Here is a 25,003-nt window from a genome sequence, read left to right on the forward strand (position 1 = left end):
TTTTGAATGTGTACACTTGAAGGTGTCAGTCATTAGCTGTCACTGTGAGCAGACTGATGCACAGAGAGGTTCAGGACCCATCCCAGGCTCCAGATTCAGGAGGCATGTCCCCAGAGAGGTCTCCTGTGTTCACACAGCCTCATGCTGTGCTGTCTTCCTTAGCAGGAACACAGTGGTGTGTCTGACACTAATCTACGTGTGTAAGGATCTGCTGGTACAGGCTCACCGAGAACCTCATACAGTCACACCTGATCATTGCAGTGTTGTCCCATTATATGGATGATCAGGCTGTGTTTGGAGTGAACTTTGCTAAGGTCACAGAAAGAATCCTGATTTTAATCCAGAGTTTTTAAACTTTGTTCTTGATAGTATAAGTACTTCTTAAAATTAATTTTTATTGGAGTGTAGTTGATTTGCAATATGTGTTAGTTTCTCCTATACAGCAAAGTGCAGATATTTCTGACTTTTAATTTTGGGGGGAAGATGGGGACTGCATCATGAGGTTTGTAGGATCCTAGTTCCCAGACCAGGTATGGAATCTGGATCACTGGCAGTGAGAGTGTAGAGTCTTATTCACTGGACTACCAGGGAATTCTGTCTAACTTTCAATTTGAAGAGTGTTTATTTTATTTTACAGTAATTTATGTTTTCCAAATAAGTAATACATTTACATGGTTCAAAAGTAAAAGCTAAATGCGAGGCTGCATTGACACCTCTCTCTGCCTTGTCTCACCCAGTTTTCCACCTGCTGCTTCTCACTTTGCTGTTCTTCATGTGCCCCCTCAGTGTTCTCTCAGTGGTAGTACATTATAGCCCTTCTGTAGCTTGTCTTTTCACTAGTCAGGATACTCTGTGTAAGTGAAGAGCTTCTCGCTTTATTTTAAAAAACAGCTTAGTGGTCCAAGTGTGGATGTGTCATGATTTTTTAAAATCAGTTTCCTATTGGTGAACACTCGTGTTGCCAGAAGTTTGCTGTGTAGGTGGTATTGTGATGGCTACCCCTGTATCTTTGTTCTTCTCTGTGTGTACATGCAGGTGCACACGTGTGCAGCTGTGATGTACCCGGTGTGGAGGACATAGGAGCTGGTTATCCCCCAATTGCTGTCCTGCGGCTTGACTCCTTTAACCCCACTAACAGCAGGGATGCTTGTCTCTAGGCGTGCAGGCCTCTGGGTCCCCACCTGTTACGGCAGAGTGGTGACCTATGTTCTGAGCATTTGAAAATATATTTAGGATCTACTTGTGCTACTTTTTAATGTGCTCTGTTAAATGAAATGCTCTGGAAAAGTAACCTGTCCAGTTACTTATCTTGCCTGCTAACGGAGGCTGTATGGAGTGTTCTGAGTTATTTTAATGTTTTGAATCAGCTTCCTTCTTTACTTGCTTTATTTTTATCTTATTATATCTGTTTGTTACTCCTTTCATGAATTATTCTTAACTTTTTTCTAAGAAGGACATTTTCTTGGTGATATGAAGAAAATATTTACTTACTTCATTATTTGACAGGGATCATTACAAGAAGTCATAGGATGGGGGTTAATCGGATGGAAATACTATGCCAATGTGATCGGTCCTATTCAGTGTGAAGGCCTTGCCAATCTGGGGGTCACGCAGATCGCCTGTGCAGAGAAGCGCTTCCTGATCTTGTCGAGGAATGGCCGTGTATACACGCAAGCCTACAACAGTGACACGCTTGTAGGTCCTGGGCTGGGTTGGTGGAGGGGGCTCTCTGCTATGTATGCTACATATCTTGTCTTTCTTTATGTTGATTGATTTCTGTTATAAGCATCTGCTCATTGTATATTATTAATTGCATTTAAAAGTCTTGATTGTAATCATTATTGTCAAGATTTTGGGGCAGAATTTCTTAGTTCTTAAGCTCAGGAACTCCTTACAGTGTCAACTATTGTTAACTGTTATTCCCATTTATGAACTGTAAAGTCATTTCACTTTGGGACCAGGAAGTAACAGATGAGAAACTTGTGGGGCTGATGGCAGATGGGCGCTCTTTACCTGTAGTTGCACATTTCCCTGTGCAAGAAAGGTCTAGACATGCCATTCGGCACATGGAGGCACCTGCCTGGTGCTGCTCTGTAGGTCTGGGCAGGCTAGCTGGGCAGCCACCAGAGAGGTGTAGTCTGAATGGGTTTACTAAAGTTGGACACTCGAGTGAGGCAAGTCATGCGGTTTTCTTGTCCTTGGATTGCTTACTAATTTTTCTCCTGTTTTTACCTTTTTTAGGCCCCACAGTTGGTCCAGGGGCTTGCCTCCAGAAACATTGTAAAAATTGCTGCCCATTCAGATGGTCACCACTACCTGGCCTTGGCAGCCACTGGAGAGGTGTATTCCTGGGGCTGCGGGGACGGCGGACGTCTGGGCCATGGAGACACCGTGTATGTGCAGCCTGTTCCTGTACCTGATATACTCTGCTTTTGTGTTGCTGTAACCAAAATAAGGTGGCAAAGATAAGTGTGGTGAGGGTTGTGCAGCTGCTCAGACGTGCAGGGCTGCGATGGAGAGAGCTGCCCCCCAGATGGATCTGCCCTTGTTGCACTGGGGGCTCTGCGTGCTGCATAGACAGTGATGGCAGTGGGCCTTCGTGTTCTTCTCCCCTGGCTTTTGCTACTCCTGTTGATACACATACTGCACCCTCACTGCAGAGTTTTCTAAACTGAACTCCACACTCTCTTCCTTCATTTATTACCTCAGCACATCTCTATCAGATAATGTCCTCATTTCCTTGAGCCATGCTATGATTTTCACAGCTACAAAAATCAAGAGTTTTCTAATGTGTTATTTTGACTATTGTAAGAGACCAGAAACAAAACAGAATGGTTGTTCTAAATGTGGAGTCATGAAAATAAAGAGTTCTGATGGTTGTCTTGGAGTCACAGGAACCCTTTCATGTTACTGTTGTGAGTGGAGGTTGGTGGAGAAAACATTGGTTTTAGGTTGAGTTTGAAGATGCAGCCCATTTCAAGGTTGTCAGAGATATGAGCAGGGAGTAGGCAGCAGCAGAGTTGAGAGGAGACTGGTGTTCTCATTGGGTGGAAGTGGACATCTCCAGGAAGGATCCCAAATTGTGAAAAAAGAGTAATGCACTCTGGATGTTAGCATTCAGCAGAGGAGTTTCAGACAAATCTAGTAAAATGATAGTGAAGAAAAGGAATTACAGGTACAGAATTTAGAATTATTGTTAATCTCAGGTTAACAGGGAGGCAGGGATTGCCTTGGGGCTCACAGGACTTGAAAGGGTTGAGGTTTGGGTTGGAGGCATTAGTCTTTTTACTTTTTAAATGTTGGATATAATTACCATGCATAAAATAGTTTGTAATTAAATAACACTCAGTTGAGATTAAGTGCTAGTCGAGTAACTTGTCTATTGCCTGAGGAGTTGAGGGAAAGAAAGAATGGTGCAAATGCAGAAGCTGCAGAGAAACTTTGGGGTGGGGGGTTGAAACTTGAGCTGAATGGGGAGGTGGTACTGGAGTAATTCGTTTGTTCCTCTTCCCATGTGCCCCTCCCTCTGTATGCTTATTTTGCAGAATAGTGTGTCACAAAATAATTGAGCTGTGTCTTTGGAGAGGCTAGAATGAGTGTTAGTGATCATAGCAGACATATTTTAGATTATAAGCATTGGGCATTTGCTAATTTTGAAAGTGAATCAGCTAGTGGTCTCTTCTACCCAGTTAATCCTTGCTGCTTCCTACTTTTCATTAGTGAAATATAGACTGCAATGTGATTAGTAAACCTTGCCCATCATTTCTTCCCTGTTTGTTTAACAAATATATATATAAATTTCAGTCCTGTGCATGAGATTTACAAATTCACCGGCTTTCTATGTACAGTTTGGTGATCTTCACAAATGCTTGAGGCTGGGAGCCACTGTAACTGAGATACAGAGTGTTTCTATTAGCACCCCTCCCCCTAGCTTCTTTGGACCCTTCTGCAGCCAACCCCTGCTCCCCACCTCTGGCTGCTGGTTTTTGCCACTTTGGAGTATTTTGTTTCTGGCTGTGTCACTTGGTGCAGTTTCTGAGCTTCATCCTTCCCTATTGCTGCACTTGTGCTGTCTGTGACTAGGCCACCGTTCAGACCGCTGTGACCATAGCTGCCGTGGGCTTGATCACCTGTGTCTGTAACAGTATGCCGGGTGTGACGCTTGGCGTTAGGTGCCCACTTAACAAAAAATCATGGAAGTGTTTGAATTCTGTATTTCTTAGTTATTTCATAAGACGCCTGAAAGGCAAAGTTATCTCTGCTCTGATAGTTTATTCCTGGGAGTGAGCTAGAAGTGCAGTCATGTTTGTTCCTTTTGTCTCAACAGGCCTCTTGAGGAACCTAAGGTGATCTCTGCTTTCTCTGGGAAGCAGGCCGGGAAGCATGTGGTGCACATTGCGTGTGGAAGCACATACAGTGCAGCCATCACGGCAGAAGGGGAGCTGTACACCTGGGGCAGGGGCAACTATGGCCGACTAGGCCACGGTATGTCTGCTCTGAGCCAGCTTGGGCATGCTGCGTAAGGCTGCTGCTTTCTCAGATACTTGCAGTAACAATAGTCCTGTCTGTTTGAAGGCTCCAGTGAAGATGAGGCCATTCCCATGCTGGTCGCTGGGCTCAAAGGACTGAAGGTCATTGATGTGGCATGTGGAAGTGGGGATGCTCAGACCCTGGCCGTGACAGAGAATGGTATGTGGAGCACGTGCTGCCTTGGGAGCGCTCTCAGGATGAGGAGGGCCACTTCCCTAGAGGGAGTGAGCTTTGGAGGCTCTAAGTGCATATGCACCTCAGTGTCTTTGGAAGAGGTAGAGATGTCATGAGACTCGTAGTTTCCATTGCCCAGGGCTAGCCTTCCTAGTTGGGCATTTTATTTTTCTGACAGTTTTTCCTAATGTTGAGCCACCTTTGATTCTCTGTGATAAATCCTGCTTATTATTAGTCTTTGTGTATTCACAGTATGATACTTGCTTTTAATTTCAGTTTTATATTTGTGTTCATTAGTGAGATTGTACACGTGTGACACTTTCTGTGGATGTACTTACCAGGTTTTATGTTGATTTTTTTTTTTGACTGCACTGTGTGGCTTGTGGGGATTTTAGTTCCCTGACCAGGGATTGAACCTGGGCCCTCAGCAGTGAGAGTGCAGAGTCCTAACCACTGGACTGCCAGGGAATTCCCAATATTTTTTAAATAGTATTTGTCTTTCAGTATTGTGGGGTCTGTCTGTCAGCATTAGTTGGGAGCCTGTCAGCCTTGCTCTCCCACAGAGAGCAACTTTATTTTATCCCTTTATGTAATATTTAATTAAATTGCACTAAAATTTTTATTGGAAATAAATACTGCTGTATGTTTGACATGTGGTCTGTGTAACAAGAATGTTGGCAGGCAGACCTGAGATGGTGTGCAGTAAGCTGTGGGTACCGTCACTGTGTCCTGTGGAGGCAGTAGAGCTTTTGTTCTGTGTTTAATACTTAGTGGAAGCTGTTTCATGAAGCCAAACTAGTAAGGGTTAGGGCTTATTGCTTCCCTAGGTGGCAGTAGTGGTAAAGAACCCACCTGCCAATGCAGGAGACGCTGGTTCAATCCCTGGGTCCAGAAGATACCCTGGAGGAGAGCATGGCAACCCCCTTCAGTACCTTCAGTGTTCTTGCTGAATAATCCCAAGGACAGAGGAGCCTGGAGGGCTACAGTCCATAGGATCTCAAAGAGCCGGACACGACTGAAGCGACCTAGCACACACAGGACTTTACTATTCATTCAGTTAAAACAAAATGAAAAGTCAGCTTTCTACTTCTTAACTTTCTTTTAAATTTTTTTTGGCTGAGTCAGGTCTTCATTGTGGCATGGAGATCCTTTGTTGTGGCGTAAGACCTTTTCTAGTGGAGGTGTGTGGGCTCAGTAGTTGCAGTGCCCGGGCTTAATTCCCCTGAGGTATGTGGGATCTTAGTTCCCCTACCAGGATTGAACTGTGTCCCCTGCATTGGAAGGTAGATTCTTAACTACCAGGGAAGTCTCTCCATTTCTTAATTGCTTCTATAACAACCTGAAATAGAAGCTAGGTTTCATTTGTGTCAACTGTATACATTAGTGAGCTAGATTTTTTGTGTGTTTTTGGCTATATTGATTATTTTCAGACATTTAAAAGGCTTATTTAAATGTACAGCTATTTTTACTCTGAAAATTTGTACTTTTTAGGTCAAGTGTGGTCCTGGGGAGATGGTGACTATGGGAAACTGGGCAGAGGTGGTAGTGATGGCTGCAAAACGCCAAAGCTGATTGAAAAGCTGCAAGACTTGGATGTTGTCAAAGTCCGATGTGGAAGTCAATTTTCTATTGCCTTGACAAAAGATGGCCAAGTTTACTCATGGGGAAAGGGTGACAACCAGAGACTTGGGCATGGAACAGAGGAGCATGTTCGTTATCCTAAACTCTTGGAAGGATTGCAAGGTGAGTGCAAAATGTAAACTTTTAAAACTGTTTGAGGAGTTTTCTTCAGTAAGCTTTTAAAGTTTGCAGGTATTTTCCTTTACATGACATTCCGTGAATGACCCATAAAATTAGAAGCTTTTACCCACATTTTAATAGGTAGAGATACTAAATGGAACGTGGTTTGTTTATATTAAAAAGTGACCTAGAATTATTCTCAGCAAATTTGAAACTTTAAATTTTACCAATATTGGAGAGTTGTTTTTTGTTGTTTTTTTCTATTTTATTGGAGAGGTTTTTTTTTTGTGGGGGGGGGCGGGGCAGGGCAAGTACTCATTTCATTACTCATTAAATTGGCCTCAGTGAGATTAGCTTCTGTTTGGTGAGGTCATCTGTAGTTATACTGTAGATCTTGCTAAGACTATGGATATGTATGTAGCACAAAGGGAGATAGGATTCGGTCAGCCTGGAGTAGCCTTGTTTGTACTGATCCTTGATGGATGAATCCTCTTTGTTTGGTTTCAAGGTGTCCAGTATGCATTCTCAGTAGACGGGAGGAATGAAAGCCAAGGCGTGTAGTTGTGCTTTGCAAATACCTTCTGAAGTATGGGAGAGGGTGGTGATGAGTGTATCAAGTGGAACCTGTAGTGCTCTGTTGCTACACTACATGAAGTGGGCAGGCTGTTTTTTTTGACCAGGCTCTCTGTATGATTTTAGGTTTGAGGACCTTATGCCGTCTCTCCTAACTACTCAGCCTTGCTATTGTAGCCTTAAAGCAGTCATAGACAATAAGAAAACAATGGACCTGTGTTCCAGGACACTTTGATTCACAGAAACAGGCCTTGTGCTGCATTTGGCATAGGGGATACCGTTTGTTGGGTTACTTACCTGGATTCATCTTTATGTTTTTGCTTTGAGTTTAGAAGTGAGAATTTTAAGTGGGACTTGCCAGTTCATTTCCCCATCATTTTTATTTTAAAGCATGTTAATACTTTGGTGATTAGAAGTTTTGTGTGTTCATATGGTGTTTATTATTTTCTAAGTTTCTGAGGTAAGTTCGAGAGTTAATAAGGTTGGTTGTTTACTAAGGAGTGGTATTTGAATTTTATTTGCTTTTGTGTTTATATTCCCTTCATTTACTAGATGAAATCAAGTTCCTCAGCCCCATTAGTTGATACAGGGATAGCTTACTATGAGAGTATTTAGGTGATTATTGATATAGTCATTTGGTCTTAGGAGAGGCTCTTAGAATTGTTTTTCTTACTGTAGTAGAATTTTTTCAGCTGAATTTATTTTTATTATTATTTATTTATTTATTTGACAATATTATATTGGTTTTGCCATACGTTAGCATGAATCCACCATGGGTGTACATGTGTTCCCAATCCTGAACCCCCCTCCCACCCCCCTCCCCATACTGCTGAATTTTTTTTATGTTGATATGTCTAAAAGCATGACCTCATGTCATGTTAAATATACTAATAGGCAAAATTATAATACTTGGCTAACACTATAAAATTGAAAAATCTATTTTATATTTATATAATTTAACTTTGGAGAAAAATAAAAGATTTTATTTTAGAAAACTTTCTAAATAAACAGTGTACTTTGACCTTCACCAAGATAGAACAGGCCATAAAACACACCTTAACAATTTAAAAGAAGAGAAATCAGTGTCTCCTCTCAGACTACAATGGAACTAACTAGAAATCAATAACAGAAAGTTAGCTGGAAAATGCCCAAATACATAGAGATAAAATAGTTTACTTCCAGATAAAACATAGGTCAATGAAGACATCTCAAGAGAAATTTTAAAATATTTTAAACTAAATGAAAATACAGCTTTTAAAAGTTTGTGGCATACAGTGAAAGCTTAGGTAGAAATTTATAGCTTCAGATATATAAGAAGAGAGATCTAAAATCAATAATCTTTCTGTCTAGCAAAGGAAACCATCAAAGAAATGAAATGGCAAACTATGAAATGGCTGGAAATTATTTGTAAGTCATATATTTGATAAGGAGTTAATATTCAAAGTATGTACATCTCATATAACTCAAGAGCAAAAAAAATGATCTGAATAGTCATTTTTCCAAAGAAAACATAATTTGGCTAGTAGGTATGTGAAAAGATGTTCAACATCACTAATCATCAATGAAATACATTTCAAAACATTGAGATACACCTCTTACCTCTTAGAATGTCTGTTATCAAAAGACAAGAAATAACAGGAGCTGGCAAGGGTGTAGAGATAAGGGAAGCTTTGTGCACTGTTGGTGGGACTCTAAACTGGTGGAGCCACTCTGGAAAACAGTATGGAGGTTCCTCAAAAAATAAAAGTAGAACTGCCAGCAGTTCTGCTTCTGGATATCAGAGACACTAAGTCAAAAAAAAATCTGCATCCCCATGTTTATTGCAGCAACATTCACAATACCTAAGACATGTATCTAACTGTAGTGTCCATTGATGGGTGACATATAAAGAAAAAATATATATAATAATAAATATATGAATTCAAGACACATATGAAAGGCTGGTTCAGTGTTAAAAAATCAGTTAACCCATCAAGTTGACAGATGAAAGAAAAAAAAAATCACATGATCCTATCAATAAGTGCAAAAAAAGCTTTTGACAAAATTTCAATACCCATTCATGATTAAAAAAGAAACTTAGTAAATTAGGAATAGAGGAAATTTCCTCAACATGATAAAGACTATTAGATTCATGCAGTCGTAATTGTGGTTTCCAACCATGAATTTTAAATCATTATAACTAGGCTCAAACACATTTTTATTAATCAAAATAGGAACCATAGTAATCACATTTTCGTTAATGAGAAATAAGTTTGTTTATTCCTGTAGCTTAAAAATCTATGCTTTGAGATTCAACAAACTCTTGGAAAGCATTTTCTGCCTCCTGCTGGTTGAGGAAGTGTTTTCCCTTCTAAAAGTTGCTGGAATGCTTGAAGAAGTGGTAGTTGGTTGGCAAGAGGTCAGATGAATATGGCAGGTGAGGCAAAACTTCATAGCCCAATTTGTTCAACTTGTGATGCATTGGTTGTGTGACATCTGGTTGGGCGTTGTCACGGAGAAAGGATGTTCCATTTCGTCATTTTCTGTCCAAATTATTACTGGAAGTTTAATGCAATAAAACAAGAAAAGGAAATAAAAGCTATACAGGTTGAGAAGGAATAAATAAAGCTTTGTTCACAGACAGCTTGATTGTTTATGTTGAAAATTTGAAAGAATTGACCAAAAAACCCTCCTGGAACTAACAAGGTTGTGACATACAAGGTTAATATGCCAAAGTTAATTTCTTTCTTACATACTGGCAACTAACAAGTAGAATTTGAAATTAACTATACAATGTCATTTGCAGTAGCAACCTAAGAATGAAATACATAAGTATAAATCTAAATACATATATGAGATCTGTATAAGGAAAACTGATGAATGAAATCAAAGAACTAAATGGAAAGATATTCTAAGTTCATTGATAGGAGCACTGAATATTGTTAAGATGTCAGTTCTTTCCAACTTGATTTATAGATTTAATACAATTCCAATCAAAATCCCAGAAAGTTATTTTCTGAATATCAACAAACCGAGTCTAAAGTTTATATCGAGAGGCAAAATAGCCAACACAATATTAAAGGAGAAGAGCAAGTTGTAAGACTGATACTGTCCAACTTCAAGACTTAACTATAGAGCTGCAGTGATCAGAACAGTTTGGTATTGGCTAACATATGATCTTTATGGGCTTTCCTGATGGCTCAGCGGGTAGAGTCTAGCTGCAGTGCAGAAGAGCGAGGAGATGCATGTTTGATCCCTGGGTTGGAAGGATGCACTGGAGGAGGAATTGGCAACCCAGTCCAGCATTCTTGTGTGAAAAATCCCATGACAGAGGAGCCTGGCAGGTTAAAGTCCAAAGGGTTGCAAAGAGTCGGACATGACTAAGTGACTAAACACAAAGTATGATCATGAGAAAAGGAGAAAAGAAGAAAGAGCTTAGAAATAGACCTACATAGATATAGTTAACCGATCCTTAGCAGAGGAGTAAAGGCAATACAGTGGAGCAAAGATTGTCATTTCAACAAATGATGTCAGAAGAACTGGATGTCTGAGTGTAAAAAAATGACTAATTAATAATGGAGAGAGGCTTGGTGTCCATTGGGATCAGGAGTATATCGCAGATATGTGCCTTCTCAGTTTCACTGTGAACCTATAACTGTTCAAAAACAGTCTTTTTAAAGAGGAGTAAACTTTGCATGGTTATACATTGGGATAAGAAAATATGATCTCTAGTTAATTCAAAGTACAGGTGTCTTTTTCTGAACAAGAATGAGGAAAATGAACAGATCCTTTTTATTCCACAGTTTTATTTGTAGGCTGTAGATCATAATAGACTGTAGCTAGTAAAACACAGCAGAGGTTTTAATAATGTACGTAAAGCAGATGAATTGTGAATAATATTAAAGCAATTACATTAAATGCCTTCTGACCTGAGTGTCCTAGAGTAAATATCCTTATTGCAACATAAGTCATAGACATAAAGCTATATCTGCATCCTCCTTTCCCCCCAGGGAAGAAGGTGATTGATGTGGCTGCAGGGTCCACCCACTGCCTGGCCCTGACTGAGGACAGTGAGGTCCACAGCTGGGGAAGCAATGACCAATGTCAGCACTTTGACACCTTGCGTGTGACCAAGCCGGAACCCTCTGCGCTGCCTGGACTGGATACCAAACATATAGTCGGGATTGCCTGTGGACCTGCCCAGGTACAAAGTAGATAGCTTGGTATTTTGTAGAATTTTTAATTTCCTGTCATTTGTTGCTAGTATGTAGAATATACTTGACTTGTATGTGTAGTCCTTTGTCAAATGCTTTTTCTTCTCAAATGATGTGATCATGTTTTCCTTCTTAAGTCTGTTTATATAGTGGAATGCATTGATTTTCTAATACTGGAGGAACCTTGTATTTTTGAGATAATCTCCACTTGGTCTTTTTTTATATTGTTGGATTTGATTTGCTAATACCCTGTTGAGAGTTTCCCTGTCAGTGCTCTTCAGAGATACTAGTTTGTGACTTTCTTAAAAAAACACTTTCTTGCCTTTTTATCAGGGAAAAACTGGCCTCATACATAGTGTTGGCAAGTGTTCTGTCCGGTTCTGTTTTCTGGAATGGGTTGGGTAGAATTAGTGTAATTTCTTTTTTAATATTTTCCTATGAATTTATATGACCCTAGAGATTTCTTTCTCCAAAGATTTTTAACCACAGATTTAATTTTTTAATCTGGAATTGTTCAGATTATTTCCTCTTTGGTAAGTGTTGCTGGTTTGTGATACTCCAGGTATTGCTCCATTCTAAGTTACCCAGTTTCTATGTGTAGCATTTTCTTTACTAGCATTTTCTTACTGACCTTTTGACGTTTTTGGGTCTGCAGTGATATCTTCGTTCAGTCCTGACATGAGTAATTTGTGCCTTTTCTCTTTGCCAGTTTTATTATGGGTTTACCCATTTTGTTAATCTTTTCAAAGAGCTAGCTTAGCTAATTAGATTTCTTTAAGTTGTAGCAGTTCTTGGTATATTGTGGTTATTAATCCCTTATCAGGAAGATGATTTACAACTGTTTTTCTGCCATTCTGTGGTTTTCTTTTTATTCTGTTGATAGTGTTCTTTGATGCACAAAAGTTTTAATTTTGCTTCTGTTTTCAGTGCTCTCAGTGTCATATATATATCCAAGAAATACATGATCATGTAGATTTTCCAGTCTTGTAATAGTTTCATAGTTTTAAGCCTTATGTTTTATGGTCTTTGATCCATTGTTTCATATATGATGTAAGATAAGGATCAAATTGATTCTTCTGTGATTTTCTCAGCACTGTTTATAGAACAACCTTTGATCTTCCCTATTGAATGGTCTTGGCACTTGTCAAAAATCATTTGACCATATAGGCAATGTTTACTGTAGTCTGCTTCACTGATCTTTGAATCTGATTTTGTACCAGACCACACTGTTTTGATTAATGTAGTTTTTTGGTAAGTTTTGAATTAGGAATTAATCTTTTCCCAACTTGGTTATTCCTTTTCAAGATTCCTTTGGTTATTTGGGGTACCTTGAGATTTCATTGGCATTTTAGGATAAATCTATCAATTTTTGTTTTATGTATTTTGAAATTTTTGTTTGATACATACACATTTTGAATGTTTGGTTGTCTTGGTGAATTGACCCTTCAGTTGTTTTTCAGTGCCCCACTTGATCCTTGTTTTCCCTTGCTCTAAAGGGATAAATGAGTGTGGAAAAATGATTGTGTGGGTCACAACATTCACAACAAACTAGTCCATTGTTCCATGTTCAGTCTTTAATTCCTGTTCTTTTTTAATGTAGGTACTCCATTTTAATTTTCATTAGATTAGTAATTGTGTATTATAACTCTTCCACCCTTGTATTTGAAAAAAACTTAAGAAGTCTATATTTTAGTTCCTCTGCCTATCCATTAAAATTTAGAGTAATCTTGCCTATGTTTGCAAAAATACCTTGGTTAGGTTTTGGTAGAGATTGTGTTCAGCCTATTATCAGTTTGTGAAGAATTGACATTTTTGCTACATTGAGTTTTCTAGTCTATTAAAATATTATGTTTAAATGTTTATTTGCATTTTTGTTGATTTCATTTATCAGGGTTTTCAGCATATAAGTCCTGTTTTGTTAAATTTATATCTTTTTAAAAATTTTGTTTTCAATTTGAGGATAATCTGGAGTGGAATGTTAGTTTCTCAGTCATGTCCGACTCTTTGCTTTGCGGACTGTAGCTTTCCAGGCTCCTTTGTCCATGGAATTTTCCAGGCAAGAATACTGGAGTGGGTTGCCATTCCCTTCTCCAGAGGATTTTCCCAATCCAGGAAGTGAATCCGGGTCTCCTGCACTGCTGGCAGATTCTTTACCGTCTGAGCTAGAGGGATAATTGCTTTACAATATTGTATTGGCTTCTGTTGCGCAACGTGAATCAACCATAAGTACATACGTGTCCGTCCCTCTGACCTCCCCCCTAACCCCACCCCACCCCTCTAGGTTATCACAGAACACTGTGTTGCGCTCCCTGTGTCATAGAGCGACTTCCCATTAGCTATCTTGAATATGGTAATGTATATGTTTCCCTGCTACTCGCTCAGTTCGTCCCACCCCGACTTCCCCTGCTGTGTCCACAAGTCTGTTCTCTATGTCTGCATCTCTATTCCTGCGTGAAAATAGGTTATCAGTGTCAGTTTTCCAGATTTCACATGTATATGCGTTAACACACGATATTTGCTTTTCTCTTTCTGACTTACTTCACTCTGTACAACAGGCTCTAGTTTCATCCACCTCACTAGAACTGACTCAGATTTGTTCCTTTTTATGGCTGAGTAATACTCCATTGTATACATGTACCACAGCTTCTTTATCCATTCCTCTGTTGATGGACATTTAGGTTGCTTCCAGGTCCTGGCTATTATAAATAGTGCTGCAGTGAACATTGGGGTACATGCCCCTTTTTCACTTATGGTTTCTTAGGGTATATGCCCAGTAGTGGGAATTACTGGACTATATGGTAGTTTTATTCCTAGTTTTTAAAGGAATCACCATACTGTTCTTTATAGTGGCTGTACCAGTTTATATGTCCACCAGTAGTGCAAGATGGTTTTTTTTCCACACTCATTTATCGTTTGTAGAGTTTTTTTGCTGATGGCCATTCTGGCTGGTGTGAGGTGATACCTCATTGTAATTTTGATTTGCATTTCTCTAATAATGAGTGATGTTGAGCATCTTTTTGTGTGTTTTTTAGCCATGTATATGTCTTCTTTGGAGAAATGTTTAGGTCTTCTGCCCGTTTTTTGATTGGGTTTTTTGTTTTTCTGCTGTTGAACTATATGAACTGCTTGTATATTTTAAAATTAATCCTTTGTCAGTTGTTACATTTGCAGTAACTTTTTTCTGCCATTCTGGGGGTTGTCTTCACCTTGTTCAGAGTTTCCTTGCTATGCATGGGGCTTCCCTGGTGGCTCAGTGGTAAAGAATCAGCTTGCCAAAGCAAGAGATGTGGATTCATCCCTGGCTCAGGAAGATCCCCTGCAGAAGGAAATGGCACCCCATTGCAGTATTCTTGCCTGCGAAATCCGTATGGCCAGGGGAGCATGGTGGGCTACAGTCTGTGGAATTGCCAAAGAGTTGGACATGCAGTAGTGACTGAATAATTGCTGATAAAAGCTTTTAAGTTTAATTAAATCCCATTTTTTTAACTTAAATTACTGTAGGAGGTAGATCAAAGAGGATTGTTGTTTTATTGTTCAGTTGCCAAATCCTGTCCAACTCTTTGTGACTTCATGGACTGCAGCACACCAGGCTTCCCTGTCCTTCAGTGTCTCCCACAGTTTGCTCAAACTCATGTCTGTTAAGTTGGTGATGCCATCCAACCATTTCATCCTCTGTCACCATTTCTTCTGCCCTCAATCTTTCCCAGCATCAGGGTCTTTTCCAGTGAGTTGGCTCATCACATCTGGTGGCCAGAGTATTAGAGCTTCATCTTCAGCCTCAGTTCTTCCAATGAATGTTAAGGACTGATGTCCTTTAAGGTTGACTGGTTTGATGTCCTTGCAGTTCAAGGATTCTCAAGAGTCTTCTACAGCACCACAGTTCAAAAGCATCAAATTCTTCAGCACTCAGCTTTCTTTATAGTCCAACTCTCGCATCCATACATGACTACTGGAAAAACCATAGCTTTAACCATATGGTCCTTTGAAGCAAAGTGACGTCTTTGCTTTTTAAAATGCTGCCTAGGTTGTCATGGACTTATGCAAGAAGAAAAAACAAAAAAGATTGACCAGAGGGAGGGGGGGGGAGAAGGAACAGTACTGTCATTAGAATTGATGCAGTCATGGGGGGGCGTGGGCAGGAGGGAGAAGAGAGTGGGGGAGGGGGGGGGCATGTTTGAACATTAAAATTAAAAAAAAAAAAAAAAATAAATTTTAAAAAAAAAAAAAAATGCTGCCTAGGTTTCTTATGGCTTTTCTTCCAAGGAGCAAGCATCTTTGAATTTCATGGCTGCAGTTCCTGCCCCCAGTGATTTTGGAGCCCAAGAAAATAAAATCTGTCACTGTTTCTTTTTTTTTCCCATCTCTTTGCCATGAAGTAATGGGACCGGATGCCATGATCTTAGTTTTTTGAATATTGAGTTTAAAGTAATTTTTTTCACTCTCCTCTTTGACCTTTTTCAGGAGGTTCTTTAATTCCTGTTCTGTTTCTACTATTAGAGTGGTGTCATCTGCATATTTGAAGTTCTTGATATTTCTCCTGGCAGTCTTGAATCTAGCTTGTGATTCATTCAGCCCACATTTTGCATGATGTACTCTGCATATAAGTTAAATAGGCAGGGTGACAGTATACAGGCTTGACATACTCCTTTCCAAATTTGGAACCAGTCCATTGTTCCATGTCCAGTTTTAACTGTTGCTTCTTGACCTGCGTAAGGCTTTCTCAGGAAACAGGTATATTCCCATCTCTTTAAGAATTTTCTAGTTTGTTGTGAATGTTGTGACCCACACAATCAAAGGGTTTAGCGTAGTCAGTGAAGCAGAAATAGATGTTTTCTGGAATTTCCTTGCTTTTTCTATGATCCAACAAATGTTGGCAGTTCGATCTCTGGTCCCTCTTCCTTTTCTAAACCCAGTCACTATATCTGGAAGTTTTCAGTTCATGTACTCTTGAAACCTGGCTTGAAGAATTTTGATCATTGTCTTGCTGGAATGTGAAATAAGCATAATTGTATGGTAGTTTGAACATTCTTTGGTGTTACCTTTCTTTGGGATTGGAATGAAAACTGACCTTTTGCAGTTCTGTGGCCAATGCTGAGTTTTCCAAACTTGCTGGCATATTGAGTGCACTTTAACAGCATCATCATTTAGGATTTTAAATAGCTAGAATACCATCACCTCCACTAGCTTTGGTGGTAGTAATGCTTCCTCAGGCCCACTTGACTTCAGCTTCAGGATGTTCTCCTGTAGGTGAGTGATCATAATCGTGGTTATCCATGTCATTAAGACCATTCTTACATACTTCTGTGTATTCTTCTTACCTCTTCTTAAACTCTTCTGGTTCTGTTTAATCCTTATGGTTTCTATCCTTTACTGTGTCCATCTTTGCATTAATATTCCCTTGATTATCTCCAAATGTCTTGAAGGGATCTCTAATCTTTCCTATCCTATTTTATTATTTTCCTATATTTCTTTACATTGCTCATGTAAAAATTCTTTCGTATCTGTCCTTACTATTGTCTAGAACTCTGCATTCAGTTGGGTATATCTTTCTCTTTGACTTCTGCTTCTCTTTCCTCAGCTATTCTCCTCACACATGTACTTGACCTCCTTGCATTTCTTCTGGGGTGATTTTGATCGGTGCCTCCTATACAGCGTTATAAACCTCTGTCCATAGTTCTTCAAAACTCTTCCTACCAGATCTAATCTCTTGAAGCTATTTGTCATGTCTACCATACAATCGTAATGGATTTGATCTAGGTCATACCTGAATTGCATTTTCCCTACATTCTTCAATTTAAGCCTGAGTTTCGCAATCAGGAGCTCATGATCTGAATCACAGGTCCGGGTCTGGTTTTTTCTGACTGTTCAGAGATTTTCCATTGTGAGGTGCAAAGGATATGATCAATTTTGTTTCGGTATTGACCTGACATGGTGATGTCCATGTGTGGAGTGATCTCTTGTGTTGTTGGAAGAGGGTGTTTGCTTTGACTAGTGTGTTCTCTTGACAGAAGTCTGTTAGCCTTTGCCCTGCTTCATTTTAATACTCCAAGGCCAAATGTGCCTATTGTTCCAGGTATCTATTGACTTCCAGCTTTTGCATTCCAATTTCCTATGATAAAAAGGACATCTTTTTTTTTTTTTTTTTTGGTGTTCCAGAAGGTCTTGTGGAACTTTATGTAACTGTTCAACTTCAGCTTCTTCGGCATTAGTGGTTGGGGCATGGATTCAAATGACTGGGATGTTGAATAGGTTTGCCTTAGAAACGAACTGAGATCATTTTGTTGCTTTTGAGATTGCACTCAAGTACTGCATTTCAAGCTCTTTTGTTGACTGTGAGGTCTACTCCATTTCTTCCAAGGGATTCTTTCCACATGGTCATCTGAATTGAATTCACTCATTCCCATCCATTTTAGTTTTCTGATTCCTAAAATGCCTGTGTTCACTCTTGCCATTTCCTGGTTGAACACTTCTAATTTACCTTGATGCATGAACCTAAGATTCTAGGTTCCTAAAGCTACTCCTCGTCCCTTTACTAAGCCACCTTTTATCTTTATGTTTAACGTAAATTTCTTGTAGATACTGTATAGTTAGGTTTTGGTTTTGCTGTATCCTGATGATCTCTCTCTGTTTTTATGTTCAGACTCTTGTCTGTCATTTATTAATTTTTTTGTTTGCTTTCTTCTTTTTGTTCCTTTATTATTTCCTGACTTCTTTGGGGTTATTTGAATAGATTTTAGTTTTCAGTTTTACTCAGTTACTTAATTTTGGTAGCAAACAGAGTTTTGAAAACAAGATGGAGTACTGAATTGAGAGGAAATTGGAAGCTGTTAGTATGTGAATTAGATAACTGAAAATGCTTGCACCTTTGGGACAGTTAGAGGGATGAAAAAGTAGTAATTTAGGGCATCTTTGTCATTCCTAATGGTGAATCTCTTGTGGAAGAGGCTGATAACTGAATGTGTAGATTCATTTTAAGTTCTTGTGTTTCTTCCATAGAGTTTCGCTTGGTCTTCCTGTTCTGAGTGGTCCATTGGCCTTCGTGTCCCTTTTGTGGTGGACATCTGCTCAATGACTTTTGAGCAGTTAGATCTCCTACTTCGGCAAGTGAGTGAGGGGATGGATGGCACTGCTGACTGGCCCCCACCTCAAGAGAAAGAGTGTATGACTGTGGCAACACTCAATCTTCTACGGCTTCAGGTATTAATGCTTTTTCTTTACTTTTCCCCATTATATAAGTGTCTTAGGTATTTGTAATGATGTTTATGCATATTAAAGGGCATGGGATTTAGCCTGTTAAATGAACTACTATTGAAAATTTTAAAGTATCTGAAAGTAAGATTGTGATGGAGTGTAATGTTTATGATGCTTAAAAAAATCAATCTGATTATTTTGTGTTTATCCTGTAAGTCAGTCTCTGCATGCAGGTAAGAATATATATATTGATTATGTTATTACGGCTGAATTCAGCTTGTTGGCGTTCATCAGGGAGTCAGTCTTGAATTTACAGTTACTGTGTGTAAAGAAGTAACTGGGTGTGACAGTAGATGATCAGCTGCATGTGGTTGCCAGTCTCTCCTCTGGCCTGAGAGGAGAACTTCATTAGGGAAGTTCTGCTTCCTCCAGTAGTACCTCCACTTCCTCACAGGAGGCGTTAAGGATAAAGGTCAGTGTGAAAAAAGCTACGCTTATATTACCATATGTAAAATAGATAGCCAAGGGGAATTTGCTGGGAATTTGCTGTGTGGCTCAGGAGAGTCAAACAGGGGCTCTGTATCAAGCTAGAGGGGTGGGATGGGGCCGGAGATGGGAGGGAGGTTCAAAAGGAAGGTGATATGTGTATACCTGTGGCTGATTCATGTTGAGGTTGGCAGAAAACAGCAAAATTCTGTAAAGCAATTATCCTTCAATAAAAAAATAAAGCTACAAAATTTTTTCCTTTCCTTCTTCTTCTTCTTATTATTTTTACTTTACAGTATTGTATTGGTTTTGCCACACATCAACATGAATCCGCCATGAGTGTACACGTGTTCCCAATCCCAAACACCATGCCCCCGCAATCCCTCCGGGTCATCCCAGTGCACCAGCTCCAAGCGTCCTGAACCCTGCATCGAATCTAGACTGGCAATTCGTTTCTTATATGATATTATACATGTTTCAATGCCATTCTCCCAAATCATCCCACCCTCTCCCTCTCCCACAGAGTCCAAAAGACTGTTTTATACATCTGTGTCTCTTTTGCTGTCTCGCATACAGGGTTATCGTTACCATCTTTCTAAATTCCATATATATGTGTTAGTATACTGTATTGGTGTTTTTCTTTCTGGCTTACTTCACTCTGTATGATTGGCTCCAGTTTCATCCACCTCAATAGAACTGATTCAGATGTATTCTTTGTAATGACTGGGTAATGCTCCATTGTGTATATGTACCACAGCTTTCTTATCCATTCATCTGCAGATGGATATCTAGGTTGCTTCCATGTCCTGGCTATTATAAACAGTGCTGCGATGAACATTGGGGTACACGTGTCTCTTTCAATTCTGGTTTCCTTGGTGTGTATGTTAGAAAGTAAAACTGTAACTAAAATCTTTGATCACTGTGTTTTTCTTTGTAATAAAATACCTATGACTTAATGTCAAGAGAACAGTATTTCTGAGCAAAATAATTTTCCTCCTTTATAATGTGAGGGTTTCTATGTGACCCATCATGTCACCCTTTTTGTTCTCTCCCCTTTTTGTCTTGGCTTTCAAAAAGCAGGAAAGTGAATGAACTTTTACTCACAACATGGAATTAGCAGAAGTTTAGAAATTGCCTCCCTCCGGCAGAAGTCTTTTATGGAAGCTCACTTACAAGCACACCTGTGGGGCGGTGTGCTTGTCAGGGGTCCGCCCTGCTCCCTGTCGCTTCCCGTGGTCTTCAGTGACACTGTCGCTTTTGTCAGTGCTGTGGAGAGGGACCTTGCACAGGTCCTAGGCTTGGCTCCACTTAGTGCGTATGCGCCTGATGCTGTGTTTTCCCATTGCTTTGTTTTGTCTTTCAAGGTCTTTAAAAAAAATTAACTCGCATAGCTTAATTTGTAAAAAGAATTCTGTTTGAGAGTATTTATTTCAATATGTGGATTTAATCTTTTATATTTGTGATTACTGATGGTTTGTGTAACTTTGTTCATCATTTTATTATCTTTTGATCAAGTTTCTGAGAATTTTTCCTTTCAGATCCCTTTAATTGTTCCTAAGTTTTAAAATTTTGATTTCTGGCCATTACTCATATTATAGAAGAATTAAACTATTTGTGAATTTCCCAACATGTTAAGTTAATCAGTATTTCTCTTCCTGAAAAATATAGGGGTTATAGGATGCCTTAAACCTAATGTCTCTTTCCATCATTAGTATTTGAATTATTTGGTAGTCTGTTACATTGACTCCAGGGACTTTTGTGTGTGTGCAGCTAATAGAAGAACACTCCCAGTTGCAATATATAAGATATATTCTGATTTTAGGGTTGTTAAAACATGAAAGGAAATACCTCCTAGAATTTGTGAAATATAATTATTTTTAAACTTTCCTTCAGTTAATTATTATAATTTTGAGAGATCATGCTTAACTGATATGTAGTCCTAGTCCTTTTTTCTTTTAAATCAGTTTGTTTGCCATTGTTACTTATATCACCTCTCTCCTGCATATCTCCTTCAGTAAGTTTCTTCATTAAGGTCTGTGAGTTATGACATCTGAAAAACTTTATTAGCTTCAACATCTCTTGAGATAATTTAATGAGGCTTAATTTTTTAGGTTGTTTTATCAGCACTTGGAATATTTTCTACTGTCTTCTGACCTTTATTGTTGCCAGTAAGAAATCATTACTGGTGCAGTTGTTGTTTCTTTGTAGCTAATTTGTCTTTCCCTTTGGTAACCTGTTGGATTTTTGCCTTTGTTTTGTGATTTTAATACATTATGTCTAGGATTTATTCTTATCTTTGGACATGTCCTCAGAGGGCAGTTTTACACTTTTGTCTGTGAGGTTCCATTGAGTTCCTCCGGCTCTAGATGAGTTTGGTGTTCAATTCTTGACTTGTGATATCCATACCTAGATGATTGGTATAAATTTGATTTCACATCTGCTTGTAAGGCAGGCTGAGTCTTTGATTTCCTGTGGGTTCTCTGTGCCCAAAGCTTTGTGTGCGTAGTATGTTGCCCCCCAGTCCTGGCTGATTGACAAGCAGCTCCTGTTCAGTGGGTGTCCTGTGTCTTAAAAGGCTTTGGTGTGCTCTCAGAGCCCAGAACCCCTTGGCTCCTGTTGTGTATGTGTCTGTGTGAGTCCTGGTTTGGCTCTTGAGGCATGTCCTTATATACCCTCAGCTTGACTATCTACTCTTCTAATACTTTTTTGGCTGTATTATAGTCCATATTTCTATGGTATGGGTGCTTGAGAGTGGGGTAGAGGTGCTGTTTCCACAGGGTTTAACAGGTTTGTTGATATTGAGCTTTTCTGTATATGTACTTATAGTTAGGTTTAAAAAATTCTTCTTATGAAATACTTTACCTCAGATTCTCAATTACTATGGATAAACATTTTTTAGTCTAGTTAAAAAAATACCTATACTGGAAGTTTTTCCTTTAGTATTTGAATAAAACTCAATTTGAGGTATTAGTTCATCTTGAATAAAAATTTGAAAAGCATTCATTTTTAAGGGCTTCTAAGTAAAAATTGTTTTTCTCCTTTCAGTTGCATGCTGCCATTAGTCACCAGGTTGACCCAGAATTCCTTGGTTTAGGTCTGGGCAGCGTCCTCCTCAACAGCCTGAAGCAGACCGTGGTGGCCCTGGCCAGCAGTGCGGGCGTGTTGAGCACTGTGCAGGCCGCCGCCCAGGCTGTGTTGCAGAGCGGGTGGTCAGTGCTGCTGCCTACTGCTGAGGAACGGGCACGGGCACTCTCTGCCCTCCTACCCTGTGCAGGTGGGCTTGGGCCAGGAACAGGGGTGGTGTGGGGCTGGCACAGGAGGAGTGCTGGCAGGGGATGGTGCTTACCACACACTGGCGAAAACACTTGCCCTTTTCCAGTTTCAGGTAACGAAGTTAACATAAGTCCAGGTCGTCGATTCATGATTGATCTTCTCGTGGGCAGCTTAATGGCTGATGGAGGCTTAGAATCAGCCTTAAATGCAGCCATTACTGCAGAAATCCAGGTATGGTCCTAGGAATATGTGTGTGTGCACGTGTGTGTAAAAGCTGATGGAAGTGATTTTACTTACCAGTGAGCTGAGATTGAAACTTTGCCAGAATTAAAACTTTGAAACATAAGACTTTTAGTAACATCCAAATATTTCTGTAATTAAAAATTACAAGTAGTTTAAAAGAACTGAGTTACTGAGTATAATAAAATATACCCACTTTGTGTCTATTCATAAGTGAATTTGACAGGTACCCCAATCATAATATAAATCATTGCCATCATCCCAGAAAGTGCCTTTGTGCCCCTTTGCATGTGAAGTTAGCATACTTTCCTGCCTCTCTCAGAAGATGTTGTCCAGTTTGGGGGACTTTATTGGCTAAGGGACTTCCAGTGGTTCAGAATCTGCCTGCCAATGCAGGGGACCTGAGTTCAATCCCTGGTCCAGGAAGATTCCACATGCAGAGGAATAACTAAACCTGGGCACCCCAACTCCTGAGCCCAGAGTGGCATAACTGCAAAAGCTGGTGCACTCCGTAACAAGAGAAGCCACTGCACTCAGAAGCCCACATACTGCAACTAGAGAGTAGCTCCTGCCTGTCGCAACTAGAGAAAGCACATGTACAGCAACAAAGACCAGTGCAGCCAACGCTAAATCAGTAAATAAGTAAAAATTAGAAAAAAAGTTCTTTTGCCAGTTTTGATTTTCACATAAATGATATCATACAATATGTGCTGACTTGTGTTAGCTTTATTTTGCCTTGATAATGAGTTTTAGATTCAGATACGTTGGATGTATTATTAATTTTTGCTGTTGAGAAGTGCTTCCTTGTGTGATTATGGCACTATTGATGTATCTGTTCTCTTGTTGGTAGACATATAATGATTTTTGATTATTAAAGCTGCTGTGATCATGCTGTGTACAAGTCCTATAGTGAACACTTGTTTTTTCTTTTGGGTAAATACTCTGAATTAGAATTTGCTGGATCCTAGGGTGAGTGTATACAATTTCCCAATGTGATTGTGCCATTTATTGCACATTTAAGCAGCCAGTATGTGAGTTCTAGCCCTTTCTTAACCTCATTAACATGAGGCATGTCAGTCTTTTTTTAAAGACCATAGCTATTCTGGGAGTAGGGTGGGGTGTTAGTTTGTATTTGCATGTGTATATTTGTCATTCATAGCTACTTTTTTTGCTCTCGTTGTCATAATAGTTTTCAATTTAAAAACTTACACTGATAAAATTGGATGATGTGAGTGTATTAAAAATGTTTTGAAAATATACCTACTTTGCTTAAGTTGAAAAAAGTTAGAAGCAGTCAAACATATAATGATGCTAGTAGCAAGTATGATGCATTGTGTGCCTTTTCTCCCTCAGATGCTGTGCTGTGTACTTTACTTTCATTTTCTCTTTTAACTTTGTCAGCCATGTTGATGTCGACAGAAAAAATCAGTGGATTTAAAAAAGGGATAGGAAATTTTGTTCAAGCCAAATATAGGATTATACCCCAGGAACAGCCTCTCAGAAATTTCTGAGAACTATCACACCCATTACAAGTCAAGGCACAGTTATATAAGTGTTTTGAGATAGAGGGCTGTACATTAAATGATGTTATTATTGACAGTTTACACAGTCCAGATCTAAGCCTCCCCATGGCCTCTTAGAAAATCAAGAAGGAGGGTTTTCTTTTAAGGCATTACTTGTTGATCCTGGTAGAATGTTTCTCTTTGGTTGAGCAGGTATATCTGCTGATGAGGAGGTTTAGTCCATGCATAATGTGAATACACAGGGGCTTCCCTGGTGGCTCAGACGGTAAAGTGTCTGCCTGCAATGCAGGAGACCCAGGTTCGATCCCTGGGCTGGGAAAATCCCCTGGAGAAGGAAATGGCAACCCATTCCAGTACACTTGCCTGGAAAATCCCATGGACATAGGAGCCTGGTAAGCTACAGTCCATGGGGTTGCAAAGATTTGCACACGGCTGAGTGACTTCACTTTTACTAATGTGAATACATCATGTACAGCGAGGAGAGAAAGGCCATAGGACAGAAAAAATTTTTCTGTTTAAATTTTTCTTGTAGTGCCAGAAAATGTGATTTTTTTTCACTAGTGGAAAAAGTTGTCTTAAAATTTCATTTTGTAGGCATGGACACAGAAGTACCACAGAAGTTAATAGTGGTGCTAAGGTGTCATGGCTAGTGAGTGGCAGTTTGTTGATTCTAGGCTGCTTCCTTCTCTTCCTGAGTCTCCTGTGGCTCAGTGTAACAGCTCACCTGATGGGAGCTATGATATGTGGACTAGACTCAAGCAGTGTTTTTAGAGCCTGTTTATTTAGTAAGCATATGTTTATTTTGTGCTTCCTGCTGGAGAGTGGAACCTTGGGAGGGGAAGAGAGGCTGTAGAGTATACAGATGGTGATCCCTAGATAATAATTAAGGTTCATAAAAAAATAGCCAAAAGGCCATTTGTTTTAAGACAGAAATACTTTGAAGCTACAGAAAGGCTTAAATAAAAAACCTCATCATATGGGAATAATCATTGTTAATACTTATTTGTGTATAGTCTTCCAGGCTTTCAAAAATGCAAATATTAGTAGTAATTATAATGTTAGAATTGGTCTTAGTGGCTT

The 25,003-nt window shown here is 39.4% G+C and overlaps 1 protein-coding gene and 2 non-coding genes across 5 annotated transcripts in view; 2 read left to right on the forward strand and 1 right to left on the reverse strand.

Annotated features, from left to right (window-relative positions):
* Positions 1-25,003, forward strand: part of LOC102186637 (E3 ubiquitin-protein ligase HERC2) — a 240,331-nt gene that overhangs the window by 50,981 nt on the left and 164,347 nt on the right. For all 3 annotated transcript variants that reach the window (XM_005675805.3, XM_018066077.1, XM_018066078.1), the window contains exons 11-19: positions 1,507-1,695; positions 2,242-2,393; positions 4,328-4,485; positions 4,576-4,689; positions 6,196-6,447; positions 11,007-11,200; positions 18,207-18,407; positions 21,933-22,161; positions 22,267-22,391. In XM_005675805.3, coding sequence (XP_005675862.2) covers positions 1,507-1,695; positions 2,242-2,393; positions 4,328-4,485; positions 4,576-4,689; positions 6,196-6,447; positions 11,007-11,200; positions 18,207-18,407; positions 21,933-22,161; positions 22,267-22,391 — 1,614 coding nt within the window. The remainder of the gene's footprint in view (positions 1-1,506; positions 1,696-2,241; positions 2,394-4,327; positions 4,486-4,575; positions 4,690-6,195; positions 6,448-11,006; positions 11,201-18,206; positions 18,408-21,932; positions 22,162-22,266; positions 22,392-25,003) is intronic.
* TRNAE-CUC lies at positions 5,100-5,172 on the reverse strand. The gene has a single exon. It is a non-coding gene; the product is annotated as a tRNA-Glu (tRNA).
* TRNAC-GCA lies at positions 24,171-24,242 on the forward strand. Its single transcript has one exon. It is a non-coding gene; the product is annotated as a tRNA-Cys (tRNA).

This window comes from Capra hircus, chromosome 2, assembly GCF_001704415.2.
Source record: "Capra hircus breed San Clemente chromosome 2, ASM170441v1, whole genome shotgun sequence".
Taxonomy (NCBI): Eukaryota; Metazoa; Chordata; class Mammalia; order Artiodactyla; family Bovidae; genus Capra; species Capra hircus.